The following is a 17,635-nucleotide window of genomic DNA, read 5'->3' as shown; positions in this document are numbered from 1 at the left end:
TTTTTTTTTAAGTCTAGATCTAAATTCCTAGCTAGATATCATCAGGTTGGTGATACGCTCTCAGAAATATTGGCACTCTTGTATTTCAGTGGGTTAGATTCACAGTGGTTGGCTGATTAAACTGTTCAAAGATGAAAAGTTAGCTACATGTAAATCAGTTGAGGGGCCAGCAGATTTTTCTAATAAATCCATGTTCTTCTTGTTGTTCAGCAGTTTATCAGGGTAACTTCCTGCATCTCCCCAGATCTCAGCAAAACTCGCAAACTACTTGCTGGATTCTGAGTGCCTGAAATCACATTTTAATTATTATCTTGGGCTGAAGAAGTTGGTATCATGAGTTGAGAAAACACAAGAAACATCCTTCATGTATTGCCTAATAAATTGAAGAGTAAAGTGGAAAAAGATTCAGTGCAGCATGCCAGCACTCCTTATTGCATAGCAAAGGGGTACTGACTACAGTGAATAAGATTAATACTAGCTTCCTCTAGAAACCGCCTTCAATCCAAACGTATTTCAGCAACACATGATAAAGGAAGCCTACTTTTGCACCTATATGCAGTGAATTTAGTGTAAGGACGGGTCTATGAAATGAGACCTTCAGAGGCTCACAAACCTCTAGTCTTGTGCTAACATTGCAGGGGCAAAGAGCCAGAGCTTAAATTAAACATCAGGCCCATGCAGCTGTAGTGACTCACAGCAATACTAACATAAAAGCAAGAGTCTAAAGTGCAATGCCTTGAGAGGTGGAAGAAGTACTAGTGAGCTGCTAGCTTTACAGTCGTGCAGAACAAATGCAGTAGGAATCAGAAGAAGATATAGAGCAGCAGCTCCAAAACTACTTAGCTTTTCTGTCCATCTTATGCTTATCACAAAACCAACATAATCTACTGCACAGTCTTCAAAGGGAGTATTTTGATTCTTTAGAAAGTCATATACCACAATGTAGATTAAAGATAATTCTACAGTTTGCTTTTCTAGTATTTCTCACTTGACACCCATCCTAACCACAGCTAGCGCTGTGTCTTTTTGCATTTGTATAGCTTGTATCATGGTATGGTCCTTACTTTGTGTTTCTGATGAACATAGGGCACCTAATAGAACACTGATTTAGTAATTAATGTACAAAAGGTTGTGAAACTGAATTAAATTGGCACGATGTTTTCCAGACAGATGAAGCTAGAGAGCTGTAAAAGCTAAGAACCAAGCCATATGAAGTAATTGCTGGCTTCACTGTTGAGAGGCTTCTGGGGTTGAATTGTCACTTGCTGTCTGATGGATTTTGCATATGAATCCCCAATCTCTAGAATATTTCAAAATGGTTTAAAACCATACCTTGACTGAATGTGACTGTAAACAATTGTAAAGCAGAATTCTTTCTGTTGTGTGTCTCTTCCATTCTCATATTGGTAAAGTAAATAGGAAGGGTTTAAGGGTAGTCTTTGATTAGCACGGGAAGTCTGATCTCCAGTATCCCAGTACTGCAAACTCTGAACTGGCTGTTAAGCTTTCGGCTGCAGAGTGTCTCTGGCTTTTGCAGAAACTTCATATGTATAAAACTGCTCGTTTGTTTGCAGGGCTGGGATCTGAGTAGCCAGGAGTTATATCTTCTATACTGTTGGAGTCTCCTTATCTATACTGATGGCATATAGCTGTCAGGATTGGAAGGGAAAAGGTATTTTAACACAACCTAGTTCAGCACAACCTTTTTAATGAGGAAGCAATGCAGAAGACCATATACATTGGAAACAATCTGATATTTAGGCAGAAGAAAATTATCCTGAGGGGATTTGGTCAGGTCAGCTGCACAAACATCTCATGAAAAGTGGCAGCATATCTTTAATGAGAACAGATGGTCGGGAGCTGAGTGTATGCCACTTTTTGTACCAAAGCCTTTCTTTGCAGTAGGCAGCTGGAATGTTTTGCTCAGTGCAGAAGGGGAGCAGAGCGCCCTCTACTGAACTATTGGTAAATTAGTCTCCAAAGTTTTCATTGTCTTGGGACGTTTGGTGCAAGAAGTTATAGGGGCTTTCACAAGTATGAGAAGCATAGTGTGGAAGGATCTTGGAGGACTTGTTATTACAAGTGTAGGATTCTTACTGATGTTGATATCTTAGGTTTCTTTAGTTGATAGATAAAATTAAAGACGAGTGTTGCTCCAATCCCATCTTACTTCCCTCTGCCAAAACAGCCCACCTTGGCATCAAGAAAAGACTTGCAACTTTCACAGAGAGACTGACTTGTACTTATGAAATTGTATAATTAAAATATTTTTACACATAAAATCTCTTGAGGTGACCATGCTGCTTATCGCAGCATAATTCCAAAATACATTATTATGGGCATACACTGTTGAGGGCAGATTCTCTTAGGTTTTAAAACATTGCACAAAGAGTGGTCTCTGTGATTGCATATAAATGTAAACCAAGGCCATGGGAAGATCATCTGCCAGTCAGGGTCGTGCCTTGAATCAGAATCAAGTTGAGCTGACCATGGATCTTCTGTGCCACTAGACCATGCTGACAGCAATGCTTGAGTCTGTCTTTGGCAGCACAATGCCTCACTCATTTCTTTTTTTTTTTTTCCTCCTGATGACAAATATGTTACTTGAAATCAGTAACTCTAGGAGTCTAAATATTTTTGTTTGTTTTTCTTTAAATATGTGAATAATGCTTTCTGTGATGTATAGAAGGTCCTTTTCCTTTACAGTGCTCCTCCAATGAGAGCTCTTGGAAGCACTTATTTTATTAAGCTGCTTATCCTCTATTTCTCCTTGTGCTTATTGTCCTCTTCTGGGGTCTGCAGGATCTTACAATGAAATGTAACGAGGAAGAAAAATCGCTAAGCACAGAAGCGTTTTCCAAGGTTTCACTGACCAATTTGCGTAGGCCAGCAGTTCCAGATCTCTCCACAGATCTGGGGATGAACATCTTCAAAAAGGTGAGTGGAAAAAAATGTTCCTTAATTTACCAGTGGTTCAGTATCTGAATGACCTGGTAGCTGAGTAGCAGCTGAAGGTTTGCTTGGACTGTGCACTCATGCTGCATAAGAGGTTGTCATCTTTTTTATCAGGAGTAATATTATGTGTTACTGTTTAGGTATTATGCACAAATTCAAATCACATTACTAAATTCCAGGCTGGATGTGGCTCTTGGCAGCCTGGTCTGGTGGTTGGTGATCCTGCACATAGCAGGGAGGTTGAAACTAGATGATCATTGGGGTCCTTTTTAACCCAGGCCATTCTAGGATTCTATGAAATTGTTATTCTGTTATCTCTTGCGCTAAAACTGTATGTGGGAAGGGTACCCAAACAACGTCTGGATTTTTAAGTACTGGTGCTCACTATAATTCCAGATAATTCAATAAAGTTTTTCTGACTTTTTTAATGTAATGAGGCTCTGAGTTTGCACTCATCCAGTATACTTAGCAGAGTTTTGTGGATTCTGCAAATTTACTTCTCATATCTGAGCATGTTGGACAGTTACTCAAAGGCATCCATCCCAGCCTGTGGTAAAACTGAGTTCCTTAAAATATTCGTATGGTCCTTGAGTGTGGATAGTTTCTTTCAGGATGAATGACCAAGACGAGAAGCTTAGCGCATAAGGTTGCAGTTGGGCCACATACCTGGTTTAATTTTTTCCCCCCCAGAGGTAGTTAAATGCCTCAATGCCTCTACCTGCTCTCATCTTTGCTCTTCTTCCTCCTGCAGTTTAAAAGCCGCAAAGAGGACAGAGAGCGTGAACGCAAAGGGTCAATTCCTTTCCACCATACTGGGAAGAAGCGTCAACGGAGAATGGGGATGCCCTTTCTTCTCCATGAGGACCATTTGGATGTTTCACCTACTCGGAGCACTTTTTCATTTGGCAGTTTTTCTGGCATTGGAGAGGACCGACGTGGCATTGAGAGAGGAGGATGGCAAACCACCATATTGGGTAAGGCATTGTTATCTCTGCCTCGTGTTCTGTTTCGTTCCTGTCCTGAACATTTAGAGAACAGCGGAGGCTTTTTGTTTCTTTGTCTGTTCTATTACAATTTGATGTCCTTTGTTCTGTTTTCTGTATTAAGCATCTGTTTGCAGAAGTGGCAATCGTGCTGGCAGCAGACCTTGGATGACTTACGCTTCACTTTTTCCCTGAAAACAGTCATATACTGTAATAATAGCTACTGTAGCAACCGATAGTCATGGCTGTACCACTCAAATACACGTGAGGCTGCATTATCAACTGCAGCTTAAATTAGATTCAAGGAATGTTTCCATCCTTTTCTTCTGCAGAGAAATATCTGGAGAAGCAGCATTGTGGTCATTAAAGCACAGAAAAGAATATTAACAATTTTCCTCAAGTGAATGTTGGATGTTAAATAGAGTATTGCTTCAGATAGTTAAGCTTACCCTATCTTGGTATTACAAAGATGTGGTGTTCAAATATTGGTTCCTTCAAGCTTCCAAGTTCACTGAATAGATTCTAGGCATGGTTTCTTTTTCACAAACTTTTAATGTCATGTATTTTCATTCTCACATCTTTTCCTGAAGATGGTAGACAACGTTCTCATGTTATTTAGCCAGCCTTTACATCAGTGAACCCCCACAAGATATCCAATTTTAATTTGTTTTGCTGCACTTCACAGCGTCGCGGAAGGTCATGGCTTCTGATTTCAACCTTTCAATTTCTGTCTTCAGCTACTGTCTCTTAGAACCTCCAAGAACCTCTCAGATGAGTAAACCTGGTATCAATTTCTTGTCTTCATCCTAGGAAAGTTCACCAGACGGGGGAGCTCTGACACAGCAACGGAGATGGAAAGCCTGAGCGCTAGGCACTCGCACTCTCACCACACTCTTGTCTCTGATCTGCCAGACCACTCAAACAGCCATGGAGAGAACACAGTCAAAGAAGGTAAATTTAGCACATCAAGAAAGAAAAATTTCACTGAAATACAAACTCCCGGAAGCTGAGGAAGTGTTACTGTTTCCATGTATAAGTATATGACTAATTGTTTTTTTCTGTTTTTTGTTCTCTGTATAAATATTTTCCAAGCCTTTTGTGTTTATCTTGTGCACTTTACAATATGTACATATATATGTGTGTGTGTGTGTGTGTATATATATATATGCATATGTGTGTGTATATGTATATATATAATTAGGCAGCCATTAGCAGGGAGAAGAGAGAGGTTGTGTTGTGTTTTTTTAATTTGTTTTCTGTTATTGTTGTTCTGGTGTGGTGGTGTTTGTTTTTTTGTTTTTGTCTTAACAGTACATGGTGCAGAAATTTGGGCAGAAACTTAGTATTGCTTCGCTGGTTTCATGGGAACTTTGTGATACTTAGTGCCTCATCTCATCCTCAGTTGTGCTGAAAAATGTACTTTTGTCTTAGTTTCTCCTAATTCAAAACAGAAGCCAAGCTTTGAAATTTGCTCAGTCACCCTGGGCCCATCTGTCTTGGAGCCCTCTGCAGAAATAGCAATGCCAAGTATGGCCACTATGAGAGAATCCCTGGTGGGATGAAGTCTGCTCCATAAAGAAGAGTCTTTCTGTTGGCAGGACAACTCCACCTTTAATAAACAACATTAGCTTTGCAGAGGAAAGTTCTTTTCTGTCAGCAGAGCTGTCTGCGCCAGAAGGCTTTGCTGGCACTACCCCTGCTGCCTAAACACAGCAAATCTTTCTCCCTCCTTTGTAGTGCCATTAGCAAAACCTGGCCATGCAGATCAGGCCTCAGCTGTGGCAAGTGCAACCTTAAACCTTCATGAGGGAAGAGGATATCACACACCCCATGGAGCAGGGCACAATCTGTCTGCATAAGCTGTCAGGCAGCATACCAAGAAGGATACTCACATTTTTATGTGCTGTAGCCCTGGGAGCTCTCAAAGATCCATGCTGTTTTAATACAGCGATTCCGAAAAGTCTGAAAGAGGATGGATTTGCATCAGCTGTAATTTAGTATGGACTAAATTCAGTATGAACTCCATGATATACATTTGTTCTGTGGGAGAGTAATCTGACACACCACACCAGCTTTCTAGCCAAATATTTTCTAAAAAGTTGCCATATGTAATGCGTGTTACGCTGTCTGTACCTAGGGTACAATTGTGCTGCAACTATTTAAGTAATAGGACAAATTGCACTATTTTCAGTGGAAGTTTCCAACTTTGAATGAAACATTGTGTAGTTGAATAATAAGTACAAATATTAACTATTATTTCTTTTGTGGCCAGCTATATCCAAGCATTCTGGTCATTCCTATTTTCCCATCTGTTGTCTAATTTCCCTGGCCAGGAGAAATTTGCTAATAAATATTTCTTTTGGCTGACACACTAAAAATCAGAGATGAAGAATTAGTTATGTCCTGTGTAGATGCTGAAGAGGAGTCATGGGCTCACTTGCTGCAGGCATCCATGGGTATAAATGAAGAGTCCTTAGTTCTCCTTGTCTGCCTCTGAGTCCCATCCAGCAGTCAACTCTGTCAGTGATAATGAGATAAAGGTTCAGCACAGAAAAAAGATATTTTGTGTAGATTTTGGATGTTTTTTTGTTAAACTAAGCAAAATCTCAGTGAAACAGAAAATAATTACCCTTGGGTAGTCATCAAACTTGGTAACTCAGGAATGAAGTTTCCTGATTTCATACTTACCTTGTTGTCTTCAACATGCAGATGTCTGTGATTGCCACTGAAAAGTCACACTTGCTGTCAAGTAATCCTGTTACATTAGGTACAGCAGTTACTTACTGTACTGATCATTAACCAGTTTGTAGCCTAGATTGAAGCACTGCCATTGGCCTTAGAACAATTCTCTTAATAGAAACTGCTCGGTTGGTGCTGGCAGGGCTGCACAGACATGTAGTCACCACTCTGACAAGTTGTTATTTTCAAAATGTACCCAGTCCATTGCTGAGTCAATTCTCGAAGATTACTAATTTGTTATTTTATTAATTATAACGCTTTAAGTAGCCTTAAGCAAAAGTTTGTTGTTATTCCATAGTGCTGTTACCATACTCTGCTGACTGGACCATCTTCTTCAGGAATGTGGGACACATGATTTTGCTACACTGTTGAGTGTACGGACCTGTTTACATAGCAGTAAGCACAGGAAATTACTCATACTGTGTGCTAGAGTTCAGCATGAGCGTTTAATGAAAATTGGCTTGTGTTGCCAAAATGCTGTCACTATCTGAGCTAACCAGTTTAAAATTAGACTTAGCTATGTCACGATGTCCTTTTTCTGGGTACTGTGAACTTAAATGCCACATTACTTTTCTCATCAGTCAGTTTTACATGCTGGTGATGTACTATTGCAGGTAGTGCTAGGTTTTTTTTTTGCTTTCTCGACAGCTGTGATGAAATCTTTCACGCCAGTCTGACTAAGAAAGCTATATTAAATTGGTGTTGCTAACCTACCTTCGCTCCATTCAGCTGCTGAGTGCTTATTCTTTCCCTTGCTGTGGTGTTCCTGCTTCTGAGACCAGGCACTGGATCAGTACCGGGAGCAAAGCTAACCAAAATTGAATCCTTGTTTTTGGATTAAGTTTAAATTGTCTGGACTCCCTGGTTAATGACCTGTAAACTCAGATCAGTTTATGCTGCCATGGAACTATACTGCTAGAGCAATCTTGGGTTCTAATTTGCAGTAGCATAAAAGAAGAAATTAACTTATGCTTTCACCCCTGCATCCATTATAGGAATTAGGAACCTGTCTTGTCTTTCAGCATTGTGAGTTGCATTAAGAGCTGCGCCTTTCTTGTAAACAAGCACAGCCTCAGTTTGCCATTTTCTAATTCCGGAGATGGAAATTCACAGGTAGCCATTTTCTTCCCTGCAGTTCGGTCCCAGATCTCTACCATCACTGTGGCTACCTTCAACACTACCCTGGCTTCGTTCAACGTGGGCTATGCCGATTTCTTCAGTGAGCACATGAGGAAGCTTTGCAATCAGGTGCCCATCCCTGAGATGCCCCATGAACCTCTTGCGTGTGCCAACCTCCCACGGAGCCTGACAGACTCATGCATCAATTACAGTTGCTTGGAGGATACGGATCACATTGATGGAACCAACAACTTTGTCCACAAGAACGGCATGCTGGATCTCTCGGTAATTGGCAAGGAATGAGGAAAGCCAGGTCCCTCTTCTGTCAATATAGTGGTACCATTGAGATCAGGGTTTTGATGGGCTTTTCCTCCACCTCTTTATATGACTTCTCTCAGCAGTACATGAAGGTCAGTCAGATTTGTGCACATCATAAAAGTCTCCTTTGAGATACTGCAATTCCTATTACTCCTTGCAAGGAGTGCATGTGCATGTGTAATGCACACGTCAGATCTGAAGTGATATTATTTAATTGCTGTGTTCCTGGAGCATGCACTGAATTCCCTATGAAGCAGCATAAAACTGAACAGCACCTTGACGGCACCTTAAAACTCACCCTTACTTCATTCCTCTTAATGACTTGACAGCACCTGGTGCACTGAGGCAGTGTTCTCAGGCTCACAGATATCATCTCATGGTTTCCTTTTCTGCCTGACTGTGCCCAACCCGTGGTTTCTTCTTTTACACCTAGTTTGTAGGCTCGTGGGATTGAGGATTGTGTTATTCATTCTGAGTTTGTACTGTGCCTGCTATAATGAGTCTTTGGTCTATGACTAGAATTTCCAGGCGTTGGGTAGTACTAGGAGAGAAAATTCTAATTTTAAATATGATGTTTGATTCTACCAGGTAGTCCTGAAGGCTGTTTACTTGGTCCTGAACCATGACATCAGCTCCAGGATCTGTGATGTGGCACTCAACATTGTGGAGTGCTTGCTTCAGCTTGGAGTGGTGCCAAGTGTAGAGAAAATCCGGAGGAAGAGTGAGAGCAAAGAAAATGAAGCCCCTGAAAAGAGACCAAATGAAGGATCCTTCCAACTCAAAGCTTCTGGAGGGTCAACTTGTGGATTTGGGCCTTCTCCAGTCAGTGGAGCTGGAGATGGAGGAGAAGAAGGAGGTGGTGGAAGTGGTGGAGGAGGAAGTGATGGAGGAGGTGGAGGAGGAGGGCCGTATGAGAAGAATGACAAAAACCAAGAAAAGGTTTGTTTTGCTTCCCGTTGTGCCACTCCACAATGAACTGTAATATCTGTTAAGACTAAGTATGAATGTGTATGCAGTTCCCCTTCTGTTTGCCTTCCTTTTTCTTTGCACAAATTAATTTGTTTCGTTCTGGTGCTCACTAAAGTTGTGCTGAAGAAACACGATTGGTAATTCAACCACTGTAACTTCTCCAAAAACAGTTTGTGAGTCTTACTGAGACAGTTTTAATATCCTATCAGAACGCAAAGCAATCATTATTTCTTTTAAGGTTTATCATGTGTAGCTTATAAGGAAAACCAAAATTCAATGTTTGAACACAGCTTGGTTTCTTTGATAACCAGAAATCATAAATTTTTCAATATTGCTATGAGAATTGACTGAGAAAAGCTGTTGCTGATCTCCAAAGTCGCAACTCGTGGTAGTATAATACCAAAGATATTTAAAGTATACGATTGCTTTTCTGCCCAAGCGAGCCAGCTCTCTGTTTTCAGGCAGAATTTTTTGAAGTACATGCTGAATGATAGTCACAGCATCGCGTTAGTGGGCTTTGCATTTCTAACAACATTTTAAGGGGAGTTTAAAGAGAGGAGGCTGGTACTCTAACTTGAAAAGTAATTGCAGTACACTTTTTTAGAGTTGCAACTTTGTAACAGAGCGTCTGAGGGGGAGAAATGGGCTACAGTTTTGTTGGAAGTTAAATGCTAACAAAAAGCCAGTGGTTTTGCTAAGGTTTCACACCAACTTTCTCTCTGTGACTCAGGATGAAGGTCCGTCTATCAGCACCCATAGGCTGGCACTCACAATGCTTATCAAAATTGTGAAATCCTTGGGCTGTGCCTATGGTTGTGGGGAAGGACACCGAGGGCTCTCTGGAGATCGCCTGAGACACCAGGTATTCCGGGAGAATGTAAGAAAATTAAAGCTCATTACAATGTTCCCCTTGTACTTTTGACATCGGCTGCTGAGATTTCTGTCTGCTCCCTCTGTAGCTTTTTTTGTATTGAGTACAAATGTGTTTCTCTTTGTCTGAGCACACAAACTGTGTTGCAGCCCAGCTGTAGCAGATTTTCAACTTTCGTGTTACCTTCCGTACCCTGGGACTTGCTATAAGAGTATATCTGAGGCCCAGGGTACGTTTCAGCACCCAATGCAAAGGTTATGTGACAAGTCACAAATACACTGGAGCAAAGCCCCATATGTGCTGTTGTAAGTCACTTTTTACACTGATGAAACTCCAACAGAGTATGCTATTTACAAGAGGTGAAGCTATTTTGGGTTGCGTATCTAAATCCTGAAATCTGAGTAGCTATGTTCACCTTTCCTAATGATAATCATGACTGGTTGCTGCTGGGCTGCTTCATCAGCTCCTGGTAGTTGAAGTGCACTGTGCTTGCAGGCGTGTTCTTGTACCACAAGAAAGCAGAAGATTCATGCCCTTTTGAAGGATAAGGCGGATGGTTACCACTGATTCCTTATACTTCAGAGTATGCTCAAGCTGAAGCACTGGAAAGTGCCCAGGACGTAACCCAGACATTTGCCTTCAGCCAGAATTTGAATCCCTGAGATCAGTCCAATGTCCTGTCAAATGGGAGCCTTCCAAAGATTCTCTCCAGCACATACTTCCTCTTTGCCTTCTGTGCTTGCAGCAGATAGCATTTCTGATGACTGTAATGAGAATTTACTCTACCCCCATCCATAGTGGGCATGGGAGCCATGTGTTTCTGCGTGGCTTTGGTTAGCCTCAGCCATGCCAAGAGAGCTGTAACTTGATGCTAGAATCTGAACTAGATGGTTTGAAGGTGGATTAACTGCCTCTGTATCAGTCACCATTATTCTGTTAATTAGCTAGACCCCTGGGTACTGAGGAGACTGCAGCATTGATGTTAGCTGCAGACACAGTAGGACTATGGGGTAAGAGAATCCCAGTGGTAACGGTAGAAAGATTCTGTACAGAGCACTGGTTGAAAATATACTATATTCAGCAAAATGTCAGTTAGGCTTTTACACTGTGTTGGAGCTGAGCCAGCAAAACATTGAGTCTAGGGCATGACATTATACACAAATGAATAGGTCTCTTGGAGCCGAAGTTCCTATCAGGCTCATTAAACTAGGTCTTTATGGGAAGAGTTATCTACATGTCAAAGTCTGCAGCTCTCTCTGTGCGTTTGTCTAGTCAGACTGCTTTGCATGCACCATTTGTGTTGGCTGCATGCACAATTCACGTCTGAGTTACTGGAAAGCTAAGCACCCTTTTGTAGATAACAGAAGAGTTGGTGCTCCCTGTAAAAGCTGATATTTCAGACTCGCTAAGACCAGCCTGCTTGGAGTCCCAGTAGGATGGGTACTTTTCTGATAGGAAATTGAATTCTAATAGCTTCTAAATATAAAGCTAATTGTACATATTGATCACTGGTGCAGGTGGGCTGGTTTGCATCTGAGCCATCAGCTGAAAATCAGGCGCTTGAATCTAAGAAATTTTTTCAAGGCGATAAACCTTGACAGAGGTGGTACGTGCCTATTTCATTCATGCTTAATGAGGCTTTACCTTTGGGGGAAGAGGTGGGAGTAAGGCCTTCAGATGTGACACCACAGATGTGGTAGAGAATGGCTTCAGCACCACCTCCGAACAATGGCACCCATGAAGTGCTGAATTTCTTGCTTGCTTCAGGGGTGAACCTGTGTTCTGTTATAGAACCTAAACATTCTGGCTCCTGGGGAAGATTACTTTAGATAGGGAGGCAGAGCATTGACTAAGAGCAAAAGAGGACCTCAAAATACCCAGCTGCTATCAGCAAAACTCAAACACATAATTTGATGTGATTTGATCTGACGGATGTCGTTTCAGGCTCAGAACTGCCTCACAAAGCTGTACAAACTGGATAGAATACAGTTCCGCCAGACCATGAGGGATTATGTGAACAGAGATTCTCTTAATAATGTGGTGGATTTCCTTCATGCTTTACTGGGGTTCTGCATGGAGCCGGTCACCGACAGTAAGTATGGCTGGCATCAGAATTCTTAATCGAATGTTTCTAAACTTTACCATCAGAAAGAAACCATGCCCTTTTTTTGCCTTAAAGTAAATCAGTTTTAAAGAAAGTGAATTTCTATCCTAAAAACATACAGATTAAACTCTTAGCAAGCACAGGTCAGTAGAGTTGAAACTCATCCAATTTTACCACCTAGTGATCACACGTAGTGATCATGCAGCACCCAGTGCACCTGAAATTGAAAGCTTCTCTTTTGATTCATCCTATCTGTTGTTCATGGCTCTCAAAGAAAATATTTTCATTCAGTTATGCCTCAGGCTGGAGGTTTTCTGCTCCATGGCATGGGCAGGCACTAGCTGAAATGGCCTGTTTAATCCAGGGTTTATTCTGAATGGAGATATAATTGAGCATTAAAACCCTCTGTGGTGCCTCGGGTGAGGCAGGAAATAGCAGGAACAGATTGAATAAAGAAGAATATAAACACAGAGATGTGCATACTTACAGTATAAGTGTGTGTTTATCTATATTTTTCTTCTTTTTTGGGAAAATTATTCCAGATGCTAATAGAATGGCTGGACATTTCTGCTTGGTCACTGTATATGACAGCAATTAACAGTCATTCTTTACAGAATAGAAATAGCCGTTCCCCAGTATTTAGGGAGTCTGTCTGCTCTATTAGATTCTCTCTGATCTCAGGCATTTCAGAGACTGCATCGAAAAAAGAGTAGCAGGCCTTTATGAGAAAGATGCTCACAGGAAGTTTCCTCAACATTCACCAATTACCGGGCTTTGAGGAATGGCAGCTCATGCAGCTTTTGAAAAGTCTTTCACCTAATAAAACTGGGATATTTCTTGTCTTATAAATGTGTAATGCTTTTTTGAATCTTTGACAGCTTGATCTTCTTTTGCACCTTGCAAGAACAACCTTCCTACAGTTCAAAAGACTGTCTTCTTGTGGGCGTTGTCACTTTTCAGTTTAATCAAACATCTCCTACTCTTTAAAAATAATAAATAGAAAAGCCAGAAGTATCATTCAGATTTTATGTCTTATTTTATACATTTCTAAGTGGGGAATATGGATGAACAGAAGCCAGACTCACCCTAATCAGTTTGATCTTTATTCGTACTACAACTGTTTATGGAAAAATTACATCCTTTTCATTTGTTTCCTCCTCCTCTGCCAAATTTTTTTGTGAGGTGGGATTGCCAGAACTGAGCATAAGATTTTAGGTGAGGACTAGCCCTTGTCCTATGTATCTGAACACTGTAACGTACATGTTGAAACCATCTTTTTAAAAGCATTCTAAACAAGAGCATTTGTTTGTACTTCAATTTCATAGACAAAGCTGGATTTGGGAATAACTTCACCACAGTGGACAACAAGTCTACAGCACAGAGTGTAGAAGGTATTATTGTGAGTGCCATGTTCAAGTCACTGATCACTCGCTGCGCTTCCACTACACATGAGCTGCACAGTCCGGAAAACCTTGTAAGTACTTGATTTCATATTTGCAAAGGTGTTTTTTCACTTGAGTGTGACCAGTGAGGCTTAACAGAATGGATGAATTCAGTTTAGTCAAATACCACGAACATAGCGATTTTTATTTTTTTTTTTGATTGAAAGCTGGCTATGCACTTCCTAGCTGGAAATTTTCAGAATAATGCAAGATCACAAAAAGTTCACAGATTAAAAACCAGGTCTTATAAGCCTTATTCTCCATCCACTTACCCTTAGAGGTACAGGTGACTTGTCACGTCACAGCTATGTATGAATGTTCAAAACTAAAAAGAGCCCTAAGTGTAGGAGTAGGTTGGAGAATGAGTCATTCCACTCTCTTCCCATGATATAGAGCTCCAAAATAATTAGGAAAAATCCCAAGACACCCGCTGGTTTTGAAATAAAGCTTGCAAGGTTTTTATGCTTTCCTCTCCAGCCCATCATTTTGGCTTTTTCATGCCTTTTTAGATTATGGGCTAGATAAATGGGATAAAACAGGCTTTAAGTCATCTTTGCAGCTTCTTGTCTAGCCTCTGATACCTCTACATTCGTTTTAGGCCACTGCAGAGCATCTTCTGTAACAATAATGATCCTCGCTGTGCTTTTTCCAAGTGCTCCAAGTGGCAACTCTTCCAGCTTTTGATCTCAGCTGGAAAAACACAAGCCTTGTACATTAAGAGTAGATCAGACAACAATCAGAGGAAGAAATGGCCTCCTGAAGGACCTTAGAAACTATTGATTCTCACTGCTTCTTCACGACCTGCAGACTGATTTTTCTTTTCGTGATGTCTTGCTATCCAGGGCTTGTACTGTGATATCCGTCAGCTTGTTCAGTTTATCAAGGAGGCTCATGGGAATGTCTTTCGGAGAGTGGCACTCAGTGCCCTTTTAGACAGTGCTGAAAAGTTAATACCAGGAAAAAAAACAGAGGAAACAGAGCAAGAGCTGAAATCTTCTGGCAGCAAAAGGTTGGTGTCTGGGAAGAAAAAGGTGAATGACTGATTTGTATATGGCTATATGACTATGTGCACTGAACACAAATGCAGAAAGTCCAAGGGCTTGTGTGTTATGTCTTCACAGTCTATATTAGTTTCTGGTGTACAGAATTGCACTGTGGTGGCAGTCTCTTTTAAAATTTAATGAACTGAAACAATCATAGATTTGCAGCAAAAGATGTTAACCCTTTCCTACAGGAGTCTAAAGAAGACAGAACAATAGAAACACTGGAAGAGGAAAGGATTAAAAAAAAAAGTAAAAGAGCACAGTGCAAGTCCCACAGTGCTGTATGGATATAGTTTTTAATGCATGTCACTTCTTGTGGGAGATCAGTGTTGTTTATCTGACAGATAAACCATGGTATGCAAAACAGGTCCCAGAACAAATATAATCCTGACGTGCTTCTTTATCAAAAAGAAACATGCTTTGAGATTTGCTGGGGAGAAGAACGAAGAAGGTTGAAAAGCTGCTAAAAACCTTGGCTATTCTCAGAGCTATTGTCTTTTTCAAAAGTGACATAGAGAGGCAGTAAGTTAGTAAATTGAGAGTGCATCTCAAAAGCTGTTTGGTTGTTCAGCAGCACCGATTTTATTGTCATGTAGCTATGTGATGAGCATGAGATGAGTCATGCATTCATGGTATCTGGTGATTTACATTGTCTGTATAGATCTGAGATGGGAAGTGTCATCATTGACAAAGGTCAGGCATCAGCTGCACCCGATGAATGTCGCAGTTACATCTCAAGCCGCCCAATGCAAACTCCAGAACAGTAAGTGAATATTATTTCATTACGTTATTGCTGGCAGGCTTCTGTCTGGAGTTAGTACAAACTGGGAGGACATCAAAGATGCACCTGGATGGTGCAGCAAATGTGTTGCAGGTCTGAAGAGATGCTGGTTGTGTCAAACTGAAATCATCTTGATTTTCATGGGCAACCACCAGAGATTGTTTAAAGACACCGTAGTAACTCATCAATATCACTTACTGTCATAGCCTTGAATATGGTGGTAAGTCCTGAGGGCTGTGATCACAGCTATTCTTGATGCTTTGTTTGTACTTCCGGGGGGTGGCTCCATTTATTTTTTAATTCTAAGTTGTTGCTAAGAGTCATTACTCCTTTGCTACCCCCGAAGAACTCATCTTGGCCCCATAGTCTCCTGAAACTGTTGCATTTCCTTTAACAGTAGAGCCATGTTACCAGTTTTCTTAATGAGTGAACCAACCTGCTGTTAGGTATTACACACTTGGAGCTTCTGTTGTCCAGAGAGCTCTGAAATGTAATACTGAAGTGTAAATTTAATCAGTATTGTTAAGAATTTCAGAAAGTTTAGTGAATGGCTACTGGTCTCCTGAGTTACTTTAGACCAGTCACTGAACTTGTCTGTGCCCTGAACACCCATAACATAGTGCTGAAGTGTTTTGAGATGCATGAGTGCCAGAGCTCTGTATTACATTTCTTCTGTGTGAACTAAGCCTGCAAAGTCTTTCCTTTGCTGAGATTGCAGGGATAACAGAAAACCTTTGATTGCTGTGCGGAATTGAAGCAAGCTGTTCTACTCTGGGCACTGCCACAGCCATAAGAGATTGAAAGAGTAATATGGGAGCAAAATATGTTGCTCCCATTCCACATTGCAGTAAGTTAATAAGAACTGAGACTCCAGCAGGTTCACAAATAGCTATCATGTGTACTGGAACAGCTTTAGGACATCATGTGCTTGTAGAAAGCCCCAAAGTAGTCCTACCAATACAAGTCATTTTGACCTAAAGAAGATGATGTGCTTTTCACTTGCGCAAACAAAAAATTGGAAGAACCCATTCTGTGGGCAAACTCTTCAGAGTGCAAAAGAGACTTATTTAGTACCTTGAACAATACTGAATATGTTAAATTTGATTATGTCCCACTGAGAAAAATATATTTGGAATTCAGAATATAACAACCCCAAAGAATAGGAAGTGTGGGGCTGCTGGAGGAGGTTCATTGCCCTGAACATCCAGACTTCATTGAAGTCCAGTTCTTTTTTTTTTCTTTTTTTTTTTTCTTTTTTTTTCCAGTGATGAGCAAAACCAAGGTGCCGTTCTGGGACGCAAGGACTTCTGGCGAAAGATGTTCAAATCACAGAGTGCAGCAAGTGATACCAGTAGTCAGTCTGAGCAGGACACATCTGAATGTACCACTGCTCACTCTGGGACCACTACAGACAGACGCTCCCGTTCCCGTTCTCGGCGAATCTCCCTTCGAAAGAAACTCAAACTCCCCATAGGTAAATGTATGTCTATTCCTCTTCTATATACATATTGCATGTGCAGGGAAACGCAGATAGATGTATCTCTTGTAAAATATATTTTATCACAGTTCCTTATTGTCCAAGTGTACTTGATAGTCTCCCCAGTGAAGCTGAGAAATGCTGCTTTCTCCATTTTATAGGTGGAAAACTAAGGCAGAGGGAAAAGTAAGCAATTTACCAAAGGTAACAATATCTGTGACAAAAGAGATCTCCAAAGTAGCAGGCTAACACCTTAATCTCTCAAGCATTGTTCCTCTCTGTAAAAGAGAAATATCCAAATAGCATTTAGATAGATAAAGCATGCATCATTTACAAGTCTCAAGACCTGGCCTTGCATGGTAGTTAATGCACGTAACATGACACGGTTGCTTTCTCCTTACCTCCTGTTTTACCATACCCTGGCACAGCCATTTCTGAGAAATACGCTGTGATTGCTAATAAATAGGTTCTACCTGGAAGCATTTTCAGAACTGTTCTGAATAGCTTCATCTGCAACAGGGAACTGGCTGAAGCGCTCCTCCCTCTCTGGCCTGGCTGATGGGGTGGAAGATCTCCTAGATATCAGCTCTGTTGACCGTCTGTCTTTCATCAGACAGAGTTCCAAGGTAAGTACTTTGGACTCCATCTCAGAGAGCTTGCTAGGACAGGATCTGTCTTGTTTTACCTGCCCAAGGAAACGCTGTCATCAACATCGGCATTGCAGCCCCACATCACTGACTAGTAACAGAAATCTACAGAGTAGATCACGTGGCAATTTGATACTTGACTTTTGCAAAGTAAGGCAGTCTAACTTGAAAATGTTAATCCACTTCT

The 17,635-nt window shown here is 41.0% G+C and overlaps 1 protein-coding gene across 1 annotated transcript in view; it reads left to right on the top strand.

Annotated features, from left to right (window-relative positions):
* The window catches only part of UNC80 (unc-80 homolog, NALCN channel complex subunit), a 119,809-nt gene that overhangs the window by 19,153 nt on the left and 83,021 nt on the right, over window positions 1-17,635 (top strand). The window contains exons 9-20 of the mRNA XM_031554277.1: window positions 2,803-2,937; window positions 3,707-3,929; window positions 4,749-4,889; window positions 7,813-8,081; window positions 8,703-9,053; window positions 9,814-9,960; window positions 11,899-12,046; window positions 13,384-13,532; window positions 14,343-14,509; window positions 15,205-15,306; window positions 16,590-16,798; window positions 17,321-17,427. Of these exons, the coding sequence (XP_031410137.1) occupies window positions 2,803-2,937; window positions 3,707-3,929; window positions 4,749-4,889; window positions 7,813-8,081; window positions 8,703-9,053; window positions 9,814-9,960; window positions 11,899-12,046; window positions 13,384-13,532; window positions 14,343-14,509; window positions 15,205-15,306; window positions 16,590-16,798; window positions 17,321-17,427 (2,148 nt within the window). The remainder of the gene's footprint in view (window positions 1-2,802; window positions 2,938-3,706; window positions 3,930-4,748; window positions 4,890-7,812; window positions 8,082-8,702; window positions 9,054-9,813; window positions 9,961-11,898; window positions 12,047-13,383; window positions 13,533-14,342; window positions 14,510-15,204; window positions 15,307-16,589; window positions 16,799-17,320; window positions 17,428-17,635) is intronic.

Source organism: Meleagris gallopavo, chromosome 7 (genome assembly GCF_000146605.3).
Source record: "Meleagris gallopavo isolate NT-WF06-2002-E0010 breed Aviagen turkey brand Nicholas breeding stock chromosome 7, Turkey_5.1, whole genome shotgun sequence".
In the NCBI taxonomy this organism is placed as follows: Eukaryota; Metazoa; Chordata; class Aves; order Galliformes; family Phasianidae; genus Meleagris; species Meleagris gallopavo.
This window is presented reverse-complemented; position numbering and strand designations above follow the sequence as displayed.